Genomic DNA, 15540 nt, shown 5'->3' with positions numbered 1-15540 from the left:
TCGAATGCCATTTTGGAACCTTAAGGGGCCTCCTAGCACCCAAAATACAGGCACTACCTCGCCCAATCTCACCCCAGTGTGTCTGCCATGGAGTTTGGCTGGAGGTCCTTCTGCAACCTGTTGTTACTGCCTCCCTTGTGAATTGGAATCTCCAACAGCATGGCTTCTGAATCAGGCCCAGCTAGCCAATTATGTTGACGGGTAGAGGTTCTCCTCCTACGATGTTACCTCACTAACTTACCATCCTCTTGTTTCTCCAAATAACCTAAGTACAATAGGATTCCAAAGGAGGCATCCATACTGCAAAAGGAAATGCAGGAGTAGCGATCAGGGGGGTGGGGGAAGGAGTACAGATCGAGTGGGGTGGGGGAGTGGCTATCTGGGAGAAGGGAGCGGCAATCGAGTGGTGGGGAGCGGCCATTAGTGGTCTGCGTTCTTTTAAGGCGGGTCCTCCCGGTTCTACATTCAGGAATGACACATAACTCCCAAAGCGAGCGCTCTACTCGGAACTCCTACACTGCAAGCGAGCAACAGGTGGGCAGAGGAAACGTTTCAAGGACACCCTTAAAGCCTCCTTGATAAAATGCAACGTCCCCACCGACACCTGGGAGTCCCTGGCCAAAGATCGCCCTAAGTGGAGGAAGTGCATCCGGGAGGGCGCTAAGCACCTCGCGTCTCGTCGTCGAGAGCATGCTGAAAAAAGCGCAGGCAGCAGAAAGAGCGTGCAGCAAACCAGACTCCCCACCCACCCTTTCCTTCAACTACTGTCTGCCCCACCTGTGACAGAGACTGTAATTCCCGTATTGGACTGTTCAGTCACCTAAGAACTCACCTTTAGAGTGGAAGCAAGTCTTCCTCGATTTTGAGGGACTGCCTATGATGATGATGATGACATTCAGGAAATATATTTTGAAAACTTAACATTGTCGGTTGCAGCATATTAGGCAGTCACTTTAAGCACCCCCTGTTTGACGGCAGGTAGGTGTGGTTTTACTGTGCAACCAGCTCAGGACAAACCAATCTTGCCATGGGGGCATCAAACAGGCGCTGGGCCCCTTATTAGCCTATGGAAAGGTCCTGCTTCAGGTAATGCACACCAATTTTTAGACCTTTACCAATATGTTCCAGCTCGTAATGAGCGTATCCTTCCTGCTGGCATATTGCAAGCTGAGAATGCTGTTTAGCACCCAAAAAAGGGGTGCAATGCACCTGAATCTCCAGGCCATTGGTGTAATGTATTTGCTTCGTGGGTTCTTTGCTTAAGAATTCATAGCAACACATTGCTATTAAGAACTAGTTGGTTTATTAGTAAAGGTTTAACAACCACACTGCACATTACCGGTTCATCCACCAGGCTCACAACCACCTGCCTCATCGTGGATCCCCCGAACCCAAATGGCTGGAGTTTTATTGAGTCTTGTGAACATCACGTGACTGGCTAAGCCACTCATAACTCAACAACTCTACATACTCACAGGTACATACATTACAATTGGGTTGACACTTTTTCCTCCTCCTATCACCCTGGAAACTGGTACACTCAGGATGTTAGGTGAAGGAAAATTGGCCTCGATAAGTTAAAGGGCTATAGTCTGAGTCTGGAATAAGGATTCTGAACCAACATAAAATTGTCACCCAAAGCCTCACAATCTGACAATATTCTACGAAAATGATGTCCTTGCTAATATCCTGCTCACCGATGCTCAATTTGGGTTCCGCCAGGATCACTTGGCTCCAGACTTCATTACAGCCTTGAGCAAGAGTGCAAGACCTCTGGATTCATTTTGTGTACATTCTTAACAACATCAATTAGGAAATGTTCCGCAATACAAAGTTCTGAGCTTTGATGCATTAATGACCAAAAAATTCAGGCAGACCCCTCCCCCCCCCTCCCCCCTCAAAAAAAATCTTATTGGCAGACCCGGCTATTAGCTGTAATCATGATAACACTCTTTGATAATTATTTTGGCTGGATGATCAATTTATGGGTGTTTTATCAAGCATGGATATTTTATGTTTTGACAGTTTCTGAAATACCGCAGCAAGAATATTCTTTTTGAGTCTGATGTGAGACGGGTCCTACAGGTGGCAGCAGAGCTCAAATTGGAAGAGTTGAGCAGTGACACAGCGGAGGCTTTGATTCTTTTTCTGAAGCAGGTGACGTATGTTCAGATGTACTATACAATTAGCTTATTGTAGTGGCAGCTTCCATCAAGAATGTTGCACTCTGTTGACTACATCACTACCTAATCTAAATGTAGTTGGCAAGGATAAACTGGTTGTATAACCTGTTATGAATCAGTATTAGATTTGCTGACAAATTTCAGAATAGTAACTGTTTTTAAGACAGCGGATGCGTAGATAAAGCCCGAATGCCTGTCAGCATCTGTCCACTGCAAACAAAAATCAGTCAACAACGTATGAATCAAAATTAACAGTTACTTAGTAAAAAATAATTCAAACCTCGGGGGTGTGGAGGGAGATTTCTACCAATTTTCCATTTATCGCAGGATTGTAAAGTCTTCTCGTGAATTTATAATTTTGTTATGAATCATAAATAACAAAAATCATCCACCAAAGTATCAATATATTCCCCAAACTTGACAATCAAATGGCAAAATAACCACTCTCTTGCATTTTGTTGTTTTTGATTTGTTAAACTTTTGAATCAACAAACCGATTAGCACTAAGTCAGCTGATCTTCATTATCTCTTCATTACCATCGTATCAGCCTACTCTCAATCATCAAGTCCTATCAGTGTTATCAGTTGCTAATATCCTGCTCACCGATACTCAGTTTGGGTTCCGCCAGGATCATTTGGCTCCAGACCTCATTGCAGCCTTGGTCCAGACATGCACAAAAGAACTGAATTTCAGAGGTGAAGTGAGAGTGATTGCCCTTGATTGACATCAAGGCAGATTTGACCGAGTGTGGAAACAAGGAGTCCTAGTAAAACTGAAGTCAGGAGGAAAACTCTCCAGTGGCTGGAGTCATACAAAAGAAGGTTGTTGTTGGAGGCTAATCATCTCATCCCCAGGACATCAGTTCCTCGGGGCAGTGTCTTAGGCTCAGCTATCTCCAACTGCTTCATCAATGATCTTTCCTCCATCATAATGTCAGAAGTGGGGCTGTTCACTGATGATTGCTCAGTGTTCAACGCCACTCTCAATTCCTCAGATAATGAAGCAGGCCATTCCCGCATGCAGCAAAGCCTGGTCAACATCCAAGCTTGGGCTGCTAAGTGGCAAGTAACAGTCGCGCCACACAAACTGCCAGATGGTGATTATCACCAACGCGAGAGGGTCGAAATACCTCCCCATAACATTCAATAGCATTACCATTGCTGAATACCCCACCATAGCATTTTGCCTTCGCATTGACCGGAAACTCAACTTATGAACCAGGCACATAAATATGTCCCGACTTGGCTGTTTCTTCATTGTCGCTGGGTCAAAATACTGGTCAAAAAATCATTCCTGCGACGTGGGCGTCACTGGCAAGGCCAGCATTTATTGCCCATCCCTAATTGCCCCTTGAGAAGGTGGTGGTGAGCCACCTTCTTGAAGCGCTGCAGTCCATGCTGTTAGGGAGGGAGTTCCAGGATTTGGACCCAGCGACGATGAAGGAACAGTGATATACTTCCAAGGTGTGTGACTTGGAGGGGAACTTGCAGGTGATGGTGTTCCCATGCGCCTGCTGCCCTTGTCCTTCTAAGTGGTAGAGGTGCTGCCGAAGAAGCCTTGATGAGTTGCTGCAGTGCATCTTGTAGATGGTATACGCTGCAGCCACGGTGCGCCGGTGGTGGAGGGAGTGAATGTTTAAAATGGTGGATGGGGTGTCAATCAAGCGAGCTGCTTTGTCCTGGATGGTGTTGAGTTTTGTCCTGGATGTATTGTTGGAGCTGCACTCATCCAGGCAAGTGGAGAGTATTCTCCAACACACTCCTGACTTGTGCCTTGTAGATGGTAGAAAGGCTTTGCGGAGAATTAGGAGGTGAGACACTCGCCGCAGAATACCCAGCTTCTGACCTGCTCTTGTTGCCACAGTATTTATGTGACTGGTCCAGTTAAGTTTCTGGTCAAAGGTGGCCCCCAGGATGTTAATGGTGGGGGATTCGGCGATGGTTCTACCATTGAATGTCAAGGGGCGGTGATTAGACTCTCGCTTGTTTGAGTTAGTCATTGCTTGGCGCAAATGTTGCTTGCCATTTTTCAGCCCAAGCCTGAATGTCGTCCAGGTCTTGCTGCATGCGGACATGGACTGCTCCATTATCTGAGGAGTTGAGAATGGCATTGAACACTGTGCAATCATCAGTAAACATCCTCACTTCTGACCTTAAGAGGGAAGGTCAATGATGAAGCAGCTAAAGGTGGCTGGGCCTAGGACACTGCCCTGAGGAACTCCTGCAACGATGTCCTGGGGCTGTGATGACTGGCCTCCAACCACCACATCCATCTTCCTTTGTGCTAGATATGACTCAATCCAGTGGAGAGCTTTCCCCCTGATTCTGTATGGTACTTGCCATCCCATTTTGGCACTTTTGCATGATAGCACAGATGAAATTGGAAACACATAGCTCCAATTTTAACCTCCAGTGGGACTCATGCAGGCATTGACTGAGGCAGACAGGAAACTGTCCGGCCTTCTGAGCGTGAAGCCTGGGAGATTATAATTCCAGGCCTCGTCTGCATAGCCCACTGCATTCTCCTGCCCAAAACCAGGCGGGAAATGCTAGCTGGCTGGTGAGCGGAAGCAAGATTTTGGACGATGGGGCCACTGCTGGAGACCCAATAGAAAGGGCCCTAGCACTCAGCTAAGTGGTTAAAAAAAGACTTGGATTTATAAAGCTCCTTTCACGACCACCAGACTTCTCAAAGCACTTTATAGCCAATGGGAATACTTTTGGCTTGTAGTCACTGTTGTAATGCAGGAAACACGGCAACCAATTTGCGCACAGCAAGCTCCCACAAACAACAATGTTATATTGACCAGATAATATGTTTTTAGTTGTTGATTGAGGGATAAATATTGGCCAGGACACCGCAGATAGCTCCCCTGCTCTTCTTCAAAATAGTGCCATGGGATCTTTTACATCCCGAGGGAGCAGACAGGGCCTCGGTTTAACGTCTCATCCGAAAGACGGTATGTGGAATTAAGAGTGGGATTGTTGTAGGTTTCTCAGCTGAGCACTCCTGCTCCTCCAGACCCACAAGGAAACCAAAAAAAAAATGTATTTACTTACTTTTCCGGGCCTTTTCTGGCTGTGCTCCTGTTTGCCAAACTGGCGAGGAAGCTACGACAGCTTCCCCACGCAGTTTAAGGGTCAAAATTGCAGTCAGGCCCTAATGATGTCATCAGGGCCCATCCAGCATATTTAAAGCAGGACCCCAGCTGCCTGCCGATGGTTGACCCACTTGTCTTTTAAAGAGCAGGATAAGTCTCCACCACCACTTTAACTGCCCAGTTTCTGCTGGATGGGCAGAGTTAAGATCGGCCCTACTGTATTACTCCCATGAGTGCTCAGTTGGTAAAACCACCAAAGTGTTGAGACCTCTAGTTTGTGCACCACTGTGTACTGAGTTAGTTTATCTAATTTCGAATGGTAAGAAAGACTTGCATTTATATAGAGCCTTTCGCAACCTCAGGACATCCAGAGCAATTAAGTACTTTTGAAGTGTAGTCACTGTTGTAATCTAGAAAACATGGTAGCCAATTTGCACACAGCAAGCTCCCACAAACAGCAATGTGATAATGGCCTGATAATCTGTTTTAGTGATGTTATTTAAGGGATAAATATTAACTAGGATACCAGTGAAAACTCCCCTGCTCTTCAAAATAGTGCCGTGGGATCTTTTACATGCACCTGAGAGGGCAGATGGGACGGCACCTCCAACAGTGCAGCACTCCCTCAGTACTGCACTGAAGTCTCAGCCTAGATTCTGTGCTCAAGTCTCTGGAGTGGGACTTGAACCCACAACCTTCTGACTCCGATGAGAGTGCTGCCCACTCAACCACGGATGAAACTTGGTAATAACATGCCATAGCTCTGAGAGAGGAAAAATTAGCCACGGCCTGATTACTAGCTAGTACACGTGTGTGGACATCATGTAAGAATGGTGTTAAGTTCAGCTATGTTGTATCCCACAATTGTGAGTGAGAATCTGCATCTACCAGTCTATGGGACATTCTGTTGGAACTCCAATATGTTTCCAGCTGCATGGTAAACATTAAAAATGTCTTGTCTTCTAAATTATTTAATTACATTTTAGTTAGATCTACAAAGTGGAAAAGTATTCACTATGGGGAAGAAGGACATGGAAGTTATTCACTCCCTGTTGGAGAGTCTCCAGAACAGAACCTCATCTCAGCCAGACACCAAGAAAATTGTGTATCCTTTGTTATCTACATGTTACTTTGTCAAATAGAAGGTTGATAGGAGTTTGGAAATGATATTACGTACAAAAAAAATCTTACTTTGAGTATACTATGAAACTGACACCCACCTTACAGTGCTAGTATTTTGGAATATTCACCTTAAATCATTATATGAGGAAATGGCATCCAGCCACTCCTGGGAACCCTTTACTGGAGCTCCAATGCACTGTGCCACTACGCTTGCTTTGGGTGGGTCTATGGAACAATTGATATCTGCTGTCAGTTGGTATCATTGAAGATAGAATTCCTAACTATTACTAATTCCATCTTTTAACAGCTATGGAGAGGAAAAATAAACCAGTTACCACTCTTGTCAGATCAAATTTCTCCTGACAATTTTAGAAACAAAAAGGGGGAAAAATTGCCCCTTTTTGCGATGCCAGTTAGTGCTTCCGTGGGCCATAATGGGATGCAAAGCACTTTTCGCCGGGGGTGGAGGGGGGGGGGGGGGTCTACCAGCTCCTGGTAAATTAACCGGGAGTTTGCAGGCCGTGTACAACCGCCGATGACTTCATCGGCATGTGTGGTGACCGCTTCCGCCCCGCGTTGGATATTGCTGCGAGGCTGGTGCGAGTGGGTGTCAGCTCCAACCTCGTGGGTCGCGAAGCTGGCCGACTTCCGCTTGCACGGAGAAGTTAAGGAGGGGGGTGGGAGGGGCTGCCAGCGCCCCATGCCGCCATCTTTGCCGTTTTACTGACTCTCGGATCGGCTCCAATACTTGCTCATGAACGTGGTCCGGACCGCCATCGTGCAGCCCGGCACTCTGTTTTGGGTGCTGGGCTGCAGCCCCGCTACCACGCTGCACTGCTGGTCCAGTGGAGGCCATCAGTGGCCTTGTAGAGTGTGCAGCGGCCCTCCCCTTTAAGTGAAGGAGAGGGGCATTAAAGCACGTCAGCGCAGCGCGGGGCATCCGCGTAGCATTCCAGTTTGCGCCCCGTTATCGCCGCTGGTCCCGCCCCATCAGGAAGTGGAGTGGGCGAGATTACGCTTCACTTCCTTTGAGGGGCGGTAAGCCCAATTGAGCGGCTGGGTGATACGTTTGCTCCGGACGTAGGACGTCCTGTCCCCAATCGGGGGGGGGGGTTGGAGGCGGCAGGATAAAAGATCCCCAAAGATTGTAAGATGGCATTTCTATGTTAATTTTTTCAATAACTTTATGAACAGAAGTAATTTAGTTTAATCCCGATCGCTATCTAGTGACCTTTACTAGAAGACAATATCAGCTTGTCTGAGATGCCCTCTTTAATTGTCTTGAGTCACCTGAAGAATTGATGCCTTTGCCCGATAATGTCAACAGGACTCGATCTGCAATTTCAAGTTGGGGGCAGTGTTGGCTCCCTCGGCCGGCAAAACCTGCCGAGAGCCACATTCTGGGCCAGAGGAGACCCAGAAGATAAGTTTTCAATATCAATTTCAGGTTTCCTTGTGGGTCAAGAAGGTTTATGAGCGCTCCGATGGGCCTCACAAGGAAGCTACTGTGCATCGGACTACTCCCTTCTCCCCAATCATGTCAAGACCCCCTCCCACTAACTGCCATGACCCCCAAAACAGCCTGCTGCCACTTGTTTCCGCTCCCACCCACCGGCCAGCCTCTCAGTTTGGCCGGCTGTCGGGTGGGAGATTGCATCATGTTATTTAACTCTACATCCTCGGCCTTACAAGTTTTCCCCGCGCTATCTTGCTCCCCAGTATCCTCCCCATTACTATCAGACCTGTGGGTAGAGTTAAAGAACAACAAAGGATGCAGGAGTCTGGTGGGAGTCGCCTACATACTTTGCCATAGTAATGATGTAGTAGGAGGAGGTATACAGAGATCAGGGAAGCAAAGTGGATAAAATGGGAGATTTTAATTTTCACATTGATACCTATACCTAATAAAAATCTGTCCATCAGTTTGAAAATCTTACTTGATCGAACTTCCTACTCCTTTTGAGGGAGAGAATTTCAGATTTCCATTACATATTGTGTGAAAAAGTACTTCCTGGTTTCACTTCTAAATGGTCTAGTTCTAATGGTCTATCCAGTGACCTCTTCTGCCAAGCGTGTGGATATGGACATATATTAATATAGCATATATATAGTACCTTCTCCCATCCCAATTCACTTCACAACCAATGGATAACTTTTGAAGCGCACTGTTATTATAGGCAAACATGACAATCAGTTTGCACACAGCAGCAATGCTTGAGGGAGGAATATTGGTCAGGACACACAGGGGGCGAAATTCGCTAGTGCCCTGTTTGGAGCGGTAACTTTTTACTTTTAGAAAATTTAGCGCCCGGCGAGATGCTTTGCCAAATTGTGTGAAATTCGGCATTTTCGACCCAGGAGTGAAAGGGTGCGGTAAATGAGGCGCGAATGGACTAAACAGGGTGCTGCAGGGGGCGCTATTCACAGATAGTTACCCAATTTCAGCTGAGTTCCATTCAGCAATCAGACTTCAATCCTTGACTCCAGCTCAATCTGGCTCTTAAAGGGGAGGTAATTTTAACCTGCTGCTGCTCATTTTCTGCACTGCTGCACTTGAATCAGTGATCCATGGACCTGAGGAACATTCTGAAATGGCTGACAATCCTCCTGGGGGCACTGGAGACAAGGAGGGCGTCACTGTTCCTTCCATCGGGAAGAAGGCCATCCCCGCAGGTTTTCAGGGCCATGTGGCAAGAGGTGGCCCAGGAAGTGTCGGCCATCACCTAGAAGACTCACCTAGAGCAGGAAAAAATTCGACGATCTCTGTTGGATGGTGAAGGTGAGTACATTACAACGTTTTCCACATTACAACAGTGACTACACTCCAAAAGTAGTCATTGGCTGTAAAATGCTTTGATACGTCCAGTGGTAATGAAAAGTGCTATATAAATCCAAGTCTTTACATGCTTCCACATCTCCTCCATATCAGTCTCAACCTCTGTCTGTGCAAACCACCAATTCCAACTACTCAAGCATCTGCAGATACTCACACTCATTCTCATCTCACGCCTTGCCTACAATCACAGCTATTCAGCCACGGCAGGCATATCTTTCACAAACATAGGTGGATTCTTACTTACACAAGTTCCTTTCTATTGCAGGCCAAGATGGCACATAACGGAAGGGAGCAGCAGCGCATTGGAGGAGGGGAACCTGAACTGCGGCTGTTGTCTGACCTTCAGAAGCGAGTCCTGTGGCTCATTGGCCACAGGTGGTGGGAGCCGTGGTCAGCAGAGATGTCGACCCCGCTTGGTGCAACAACAGTATCTTTATCCCTTCTTGTTTTCTCATACCACTATGAGGCTTTATCACTTTCCAGCTGCTGACACTGTCTGCATTCCTTGCTCCGTTCCTGCCTTACTACTCTCACCTTAATGCGAGTCTTGTGCCATTTATGCTTTCAGATATCAGACAAAAGCTGTGCAGGCTGCACCTGAGCCCCTCAGAGATTCTGGAGATAGAGGAGGAGGAGGAGGATCCAAGCACTGCATCACTGCTTCTCTCACCGCAGGCACCAGCTTAGATACTGGCACTACGTGTTCGCTAGAAGTTAGGCTAGTAGAGTGGTTTGCACTGGGTGATGCACCGGGACCTACTGGGCTGCAACAAGGCCAAGACGAAAGGGAACCTCAGGAAACATCTCCCCGGAGGGCGTGTTTGAGCGCGAGTTCTGCTCCACAGGACTCAGATGAGGACTTCAATGGGGAAGCATTCACACAAAGGTTGATGGCCATGCACTCTGACATCATGGGTGCAATAGCAAGGGTGCCCGAGCCTCTCAGCAGAGGTAAGGATCATGGAGGAGACTGCCTCCAGCATTATACAGAGCTCTGCGTACATCATTGTCAGTCTGCAGACAATGCTGGACTACCAGAGAGACCGTGCAGATCCAGACATCATGACGCGTGTCATAGGCGACGTGGCAACACCCATTGCAGCACAGGTGGCAATCAATGTTTTAGTGTTGTAATGCAGACAATGGTTGGTGGCATGGAAGCTCAGACTGCACTCCTGCTTTCTCAGCTTGATGCAACGCGTGGTCTGATTGGTGTCATGCAGTCAATGACGCTGGCATTGAGTCTCGGGCCCAGAGCTGGTCGAGGGCATCCTGCTCTCAGCTGAATGCCATGCGTGTGCTGACTGCTGCCATCGCCGGTGGGTCCACTACAGACCACCGGGTATCACAGCAGCCCACCAAACTGCTCCAGCAGATTGGTGGGGATGCTGACATGCTGCCCCATGGAGCCCATCACTGCCCCAGGGGAGTAGCACTAGGTCAGTGGCGCACGAACCTGCTGTCCTCAGGATGACCGCATTCCTGAGCCCACCACTGCCACTCCGCCATTGCACTTGCTGCTGGCGGTCACCCAGCCAGCCCACAATGCTGCCGCCCAGCCTGAGGTGATGCAATCTACAGCCTGGCCTTCCAGGCCCAAAGATGGTCGAGGGCATCCTGCAAGTCCATCTGTAGTCTCTGGCCCTGACACACAGCAGCCTTCCACCAGCCATGCCGCAGCCACACTGAAGAGGTGCACTAGATTAGTTAAAGCAAAGAGGGGTTATAAGGAAATGCATAAGGGTAATTATTAAATACATTATGAAAGTTGGTGATATACATTTGGATTGGAATGTTTAATCTTTGCTGTTGTCTCTCATTTCAGTTTTGGGGCTTTGGTATGGAAGGGAAAATTGATGTTGTGATGGGGACGTCCAGAGGAACTGGGAAGTGGGCTGGAATTCACTGGAACCGAACTCTGAAGCAGTCGCGGACCGCCCTTGCAGAATCGCGATTGACTCACTGCCTCCTCCGTCGCTGTTAATGCTGCTCCTGCTCCTCGTCGTCCTCCTTCTGTTCCTCATCCTCAGGTGATGCGGCTATGCCTGGTGGGGTCATGGGAGAGCCTGGGTGCAGCCGTGCATCTTTGCAGTGCTTGTCAGTGTTTGCAACACCTCAATGCATGGTCCCTTTAAGGAAACCAGATGATGACGTGTCATCAAATAACGTCATCAGACCCGCTTCCTTTTAATTGGCTGGGAACCTCGCAGGGTGGGCTTACCAAGCTGAATCAGTGGAAAGTCATAGGGGAAGCCGACATGGAGCCAGGAGCAGGGTTGGAATCTGCCCCCATTGCCGCGCACCTCTGTAGGAGAAATCGCAGCCGAAGAATGACCTCATCATCGAATAGAACAGCACAGAAGGAGGCCATTTGGTCCATCGAGTCTGTGCCAGCTCTTTCAATCCAGTTAGTCCCACTCCTCTGCTTTTTCTCAATATCCCTGCAATTTTTTCTCCTTCAAGTATGTATCCATCATAGGCAGCCCCTCGGAATCGAGGAAGACTTGCTTCCACTCTTAACATGAGTTCTTAGGTGGCTGTACAATCCAATACGAGAGCCACAGTCCCTGTCGCAGGTGGGACAGATAATCGTTGAGGGAAAGGGTGGGTGGGACAGGTTTGCCGCACGCTCTTTCCGCTGCCTGCGCTTGTTTTCTGCATGCTCTCGGCGATGGGACTCGAGGTGCTCAGCACCGTCCCAGATGCACTTCCTCCACTTTGGGTGGTCTTTGGCCAGGGACTCCCAGGTGTCAGTGGGGATGTTGCACTTTATCAGGGAGGCTTTGAGGTTTTCCTGGTAACATTTCCGTTGCCCACCTTTGGCTTGTTTGCCGTGAAGGAGTTCCGAGTAGAGCGCTTGCTTTGGGAGTCTCGTGTCTAGCATGTGAACTATGGGGCCTGCCCAGCGGAGCTGATCAAGTGTGGTCAATGCTTCAATGCTGGGGATGTTGGCCTGGACAAGGACGCTAATGTTGGTGCGTCTGTCCTCCCAGGGGATTTGTAGGATCTTGCGGGGTCATCGTTGGTGGTATTTCTCCAGCGACTTGACTGTACATGTTCCATGTTTCTGAGCCATGCAGGTGGGCGGGTTTTACTACAGCTCTGTAGACCATGAGCTTAGTGGCAGTTTTGAGGGCCTGGTCTTCAAAAACTCTTTTCCTCAGGCATCCGAGGGCTGCACTGGCGCTCTTGTTGATAGGAGGCTCCCGAGATAAGCAAAGTGGTTCACGTTGTCCAGGGCTGTGCCATGGATCTTGATGACTGGGGGGGCAATATGGCGAGGACAGGCTGATGGAGGACTTTTGTCTTACTGACGTTTAGCATAAGGCCCATGCTGTCGTACGCCTCAGTAAATACGTCGACTGTCCTGGAGTTCAGCCTCCAGTCCGCGTACTGTAGCTCGACAACAGAGGGTTAGGGTGGTCTTGGACCTAGCCTAGAGACGGCGAAGGTTGAACAGATTCCCACTGGTTCTGTAGTTTAGTTCCACTCCAGCGGGGAGCTTGTCGATGGAGCATGGCAGCGAGGAAGATTGAGAAGAGGTTGGGGCGATGACGCAGCTCTGCTTGACTCAGTCCGGACGTGGATTGGGTCTGTGATGGATCCGTTGGTAAGGATCACTGCCTGCATGTAGTTGTGGACCAGGCGGAGGATGGTGACGTACTTTTGGGAGGAGGACGATCCTTAGACCCTCGCGGTTGACAGTGTCAAAGGCCTTTGTAAGGTCGAAGAAGGCCATGTATAAGGGCTGGCGCCGCTCCCTGCATTTTTTCTGCAGCTGTTGCGCTGCAAAAATAATGTCCGTTGTGCCCTGTTGTGGACGAAATCTGCCTACGACTCCAGGAGGAGCTCCTCGGCCACAGGGAGAAGACGGTTGAGGAGGACTCTAGCGACGACTTTCTCAGTGGCTGATAGCAGGGAGATTCCTCTGTAGTTGCCGCAGTCGGACTTGTCCCCTTTTTAAAAAAAGTATGTATCCAATTTCCTTTTGAAGGCTGCTATTGAATCTGTATCCACTACCCTATCAGGTAGTGCATTCCAAATCCTAATCACTCGTTGCGTAACTGAGAGGAGGAGATGAAATGGGTGAAAAAGAATAGTCTTGTGAACAAGCTGTATCGCTGGTTTAAACTATTGTTTGTTTCATTAGTGAGTTAAGCATTTTCTTTAACCAAGCATAATAGATTTCTTGGCAGATTAGCAGTCTGTCTGTCTGATGTCTTCAGCTATAACAAGAAATGGGGAAACTAAATCTGGACTTCATTTCATTTTCACTCTTAAGCAATTTAGACCTGTTTCAAAACTGCGTATAACAGGCGGCCTATCCGATACCGCCTGTTTTGCTCCACCGTTGGAGATGAATTTCTAGGCTGAGTGTTTATACATCACCACTCCCCTCCAAAAACATTTAGCTCTGAGAATTGGAGCAAGTAAAGGCTACTTGAATAAAATTAGACAAATTGCCTGTTAATACGAAGGAAAATGTTCTGTTACTTGTAGTTACTATTTTTTTATTGTGCCTGTTTCTGATTGCTTTGAAGAATGTCTCACTGGGCAAGGTGCTGAGTTGAAGACTAAGTAATTCTTCACAGAATGCATGGAAGATTTTAACGCTTTCAGACACCTTCTCGTGTTCACGAGTAGCATTTACCTTTGTCACTTTGTGTGCTTTATAAAACCAGTCTCGTCGGGTTCTTTGATGGTTCATTGAGTAAATGCACGGTATGGCGCAGTACAGAGACACACAGATGAGAGAGATCTTAGGTATTATCCCTAGTCTGTGCTTATCTCAGCGGTGAGAATGCTACAATTTCCCTCAGGAATCCTGAACAAAGTGTGACACAACAAGCTGCCGACCAGCTCTATCAACTGAGAAACAAGGAGAAAAGGTCATTTCTAGATAAAAGCTAGAAATGCATGTTTAGAAAATAAATCATAATTTTGATCATTTCAAAAAATAAAAGTTAAAAGGAATTATAATATATTGGTGATAATAAAAGCTGATGGTTTAAAAGGGCTTGTTTTCCTTAGAATGTGGGGAGCTAATTTAACCTGGCGATGCTTTTAGCCCAGGGTGCTTCAGTTACAAAACATAGGTTTGCTCTGAAAGTACAAGATTTTATTGTTTGTGGACAAATTTAAAGCTTTCCTGTCTGTTTGATAATATTTATGACTATCTTGGAGATGTGTGTTAAAAATGAAAAATGGTATTGCTTTAAGTTGTATCTCTGTTACTGCTTTATAAGAAATTACCTTTTTTTTGCATATATGTAGCTTGAGATTCTGTAAGGACTGTTCATTTTTTAAAAAAAATAGGCTTCTGAAGAAATTACCAGTTTAGGGGATTTAACTGTTCGGGAGGATGTTTTTTTTATTGAATGTAACACATTAGTTTCAAATTTATGTTAATTTAGTTTCTTACTGGAGGGATTGGTAATTCTGAATCAGTACCTTTCATGAATCCTTAAGTGGAATTTGCATGCTAGAGCAGTTTTACCCACTAACCTTTTTATCAAGGTCCATAATTCCAACTAAAACTTTGCTTAACGGCGTCTCTGAGGAATGCTGAATTAGACTAAGGTGGAGCAATAGGACGTGGGTCTGTATGTAGATTCTCCACAAGATGGACTGCTTTTAATTGTGCCAGTTACCAAGTAGAGGTAAGGCATTTCTCCACAGAAAAAAACTGCAAATAACATCTACTTGCATATATTGGCACTAAAATTTCATGCCTGACCTGTGCTGCCAATGGTATGAACCCTGTGTAAAATGGGAGTAAGTATAGCATTTAAAATGCCAGTTCTGGCTGAAGATTGCAGCAGGCGTTAAGGAGCAAAATGCTTGGGCTGCTAAGTTGACCATCGACCATCATGACCGTTTTTGGGTTGCCTTACAAGAATGTCTTCATGCAGAGGCAGGCAAATAAGGCAGCAGGACATGGCACGGAGCAGTGAAGATGGTGCCGCTGGCTCTAATTTGCAAACCGTACTGGATGAAATAGAGGAAAGACAGAATGCTGGGTGTCCCTGGCAGGAAAACAGCCAAAAAGATCGCTTCATAGAAATTTGCAGCACGGAAGGAGACCATTCCAGTCCATTGTGTCCGTGCCAGCCAGCAAGAGGCTATCCAGTCTAATCCCACTTTCCAGCTCTAGGTCCGTAGCCCTGCAGGTTACAGCACCTCAAGTGCACATCCAAGTACTTTTTAAATGTGAGGGTTTCTGCCTCTACCACCCTTTCAGGCAGTGAGTTCCAGACCACCACTGCCCTCTGGATGAAAACATTTCCCCTCAAATCCC

The 15540-nt window shown here is 47.2% G+C and overlaps 1 protein-coding gene across 8 annotated transcripts in view; it reads left to right on the top strand.

Annotated features, from left to right (window-relative positions):
• The window catches only part of LOC139229953 (meiosis inhibitor protein 1), a 193995-nt gene extending 179574 nt beyond the window's left edge, over positions 1 to 14421 (top strand). For 4 of the 8 annotated variants that reach the window (XM_070861628.1, XM_070861626.1, XM_070861623.1 and 1 more), the window contains 4 exons: positions 2026 to 2157; positions 6271 to 6389; positions 8913 to 9185; positions 9508 to 10163. In XM_070861628.1, coding sequence (XP_070717729.1) covers positions 2026 to 2157; positions 6271 to 6389; positions 8913 to 9183 — 522 coding nt within the window. In that variant the 3' untranslated portion in view covers positions 9184 to 9185; positions 9508 to 10163. Of the gene's footprint in view, positions 1 to 2025; positions 2158 to 6270; positions 6390 to 8912; positions 9186 to 9507; positions 10164 to 13426 lie in introns of those variants that run through there. The other 4 variants (XM_070861627.1, XM_070861624.1, XM_070861625.1 and 1 more) reach the window with 4 other exon arrangements.
• The last annotated feature ends 1119 nt before the right edge of the window (positions 14422 to 15540 follow it).

The sequence above is a fragment of the Pristiophorus japonicus genome, chromosome 19 (genome assembly GCF_044704955.1).
Source record: "Pristiophorus japonicus isolate sPriJap1 chromosome 19, sPriJap1.hap1, whole genome shotgun sequence".
NCBI classification, from domain to species: Eukaryota; Metazoa; Chordata; class Chondrichthyes; family Pristiophoridae; genus Pristiophorus; species Pristiophorus japonicus.
This window is presented reverse-complemented; position numbering and strand designations above follow the sequence as displayed.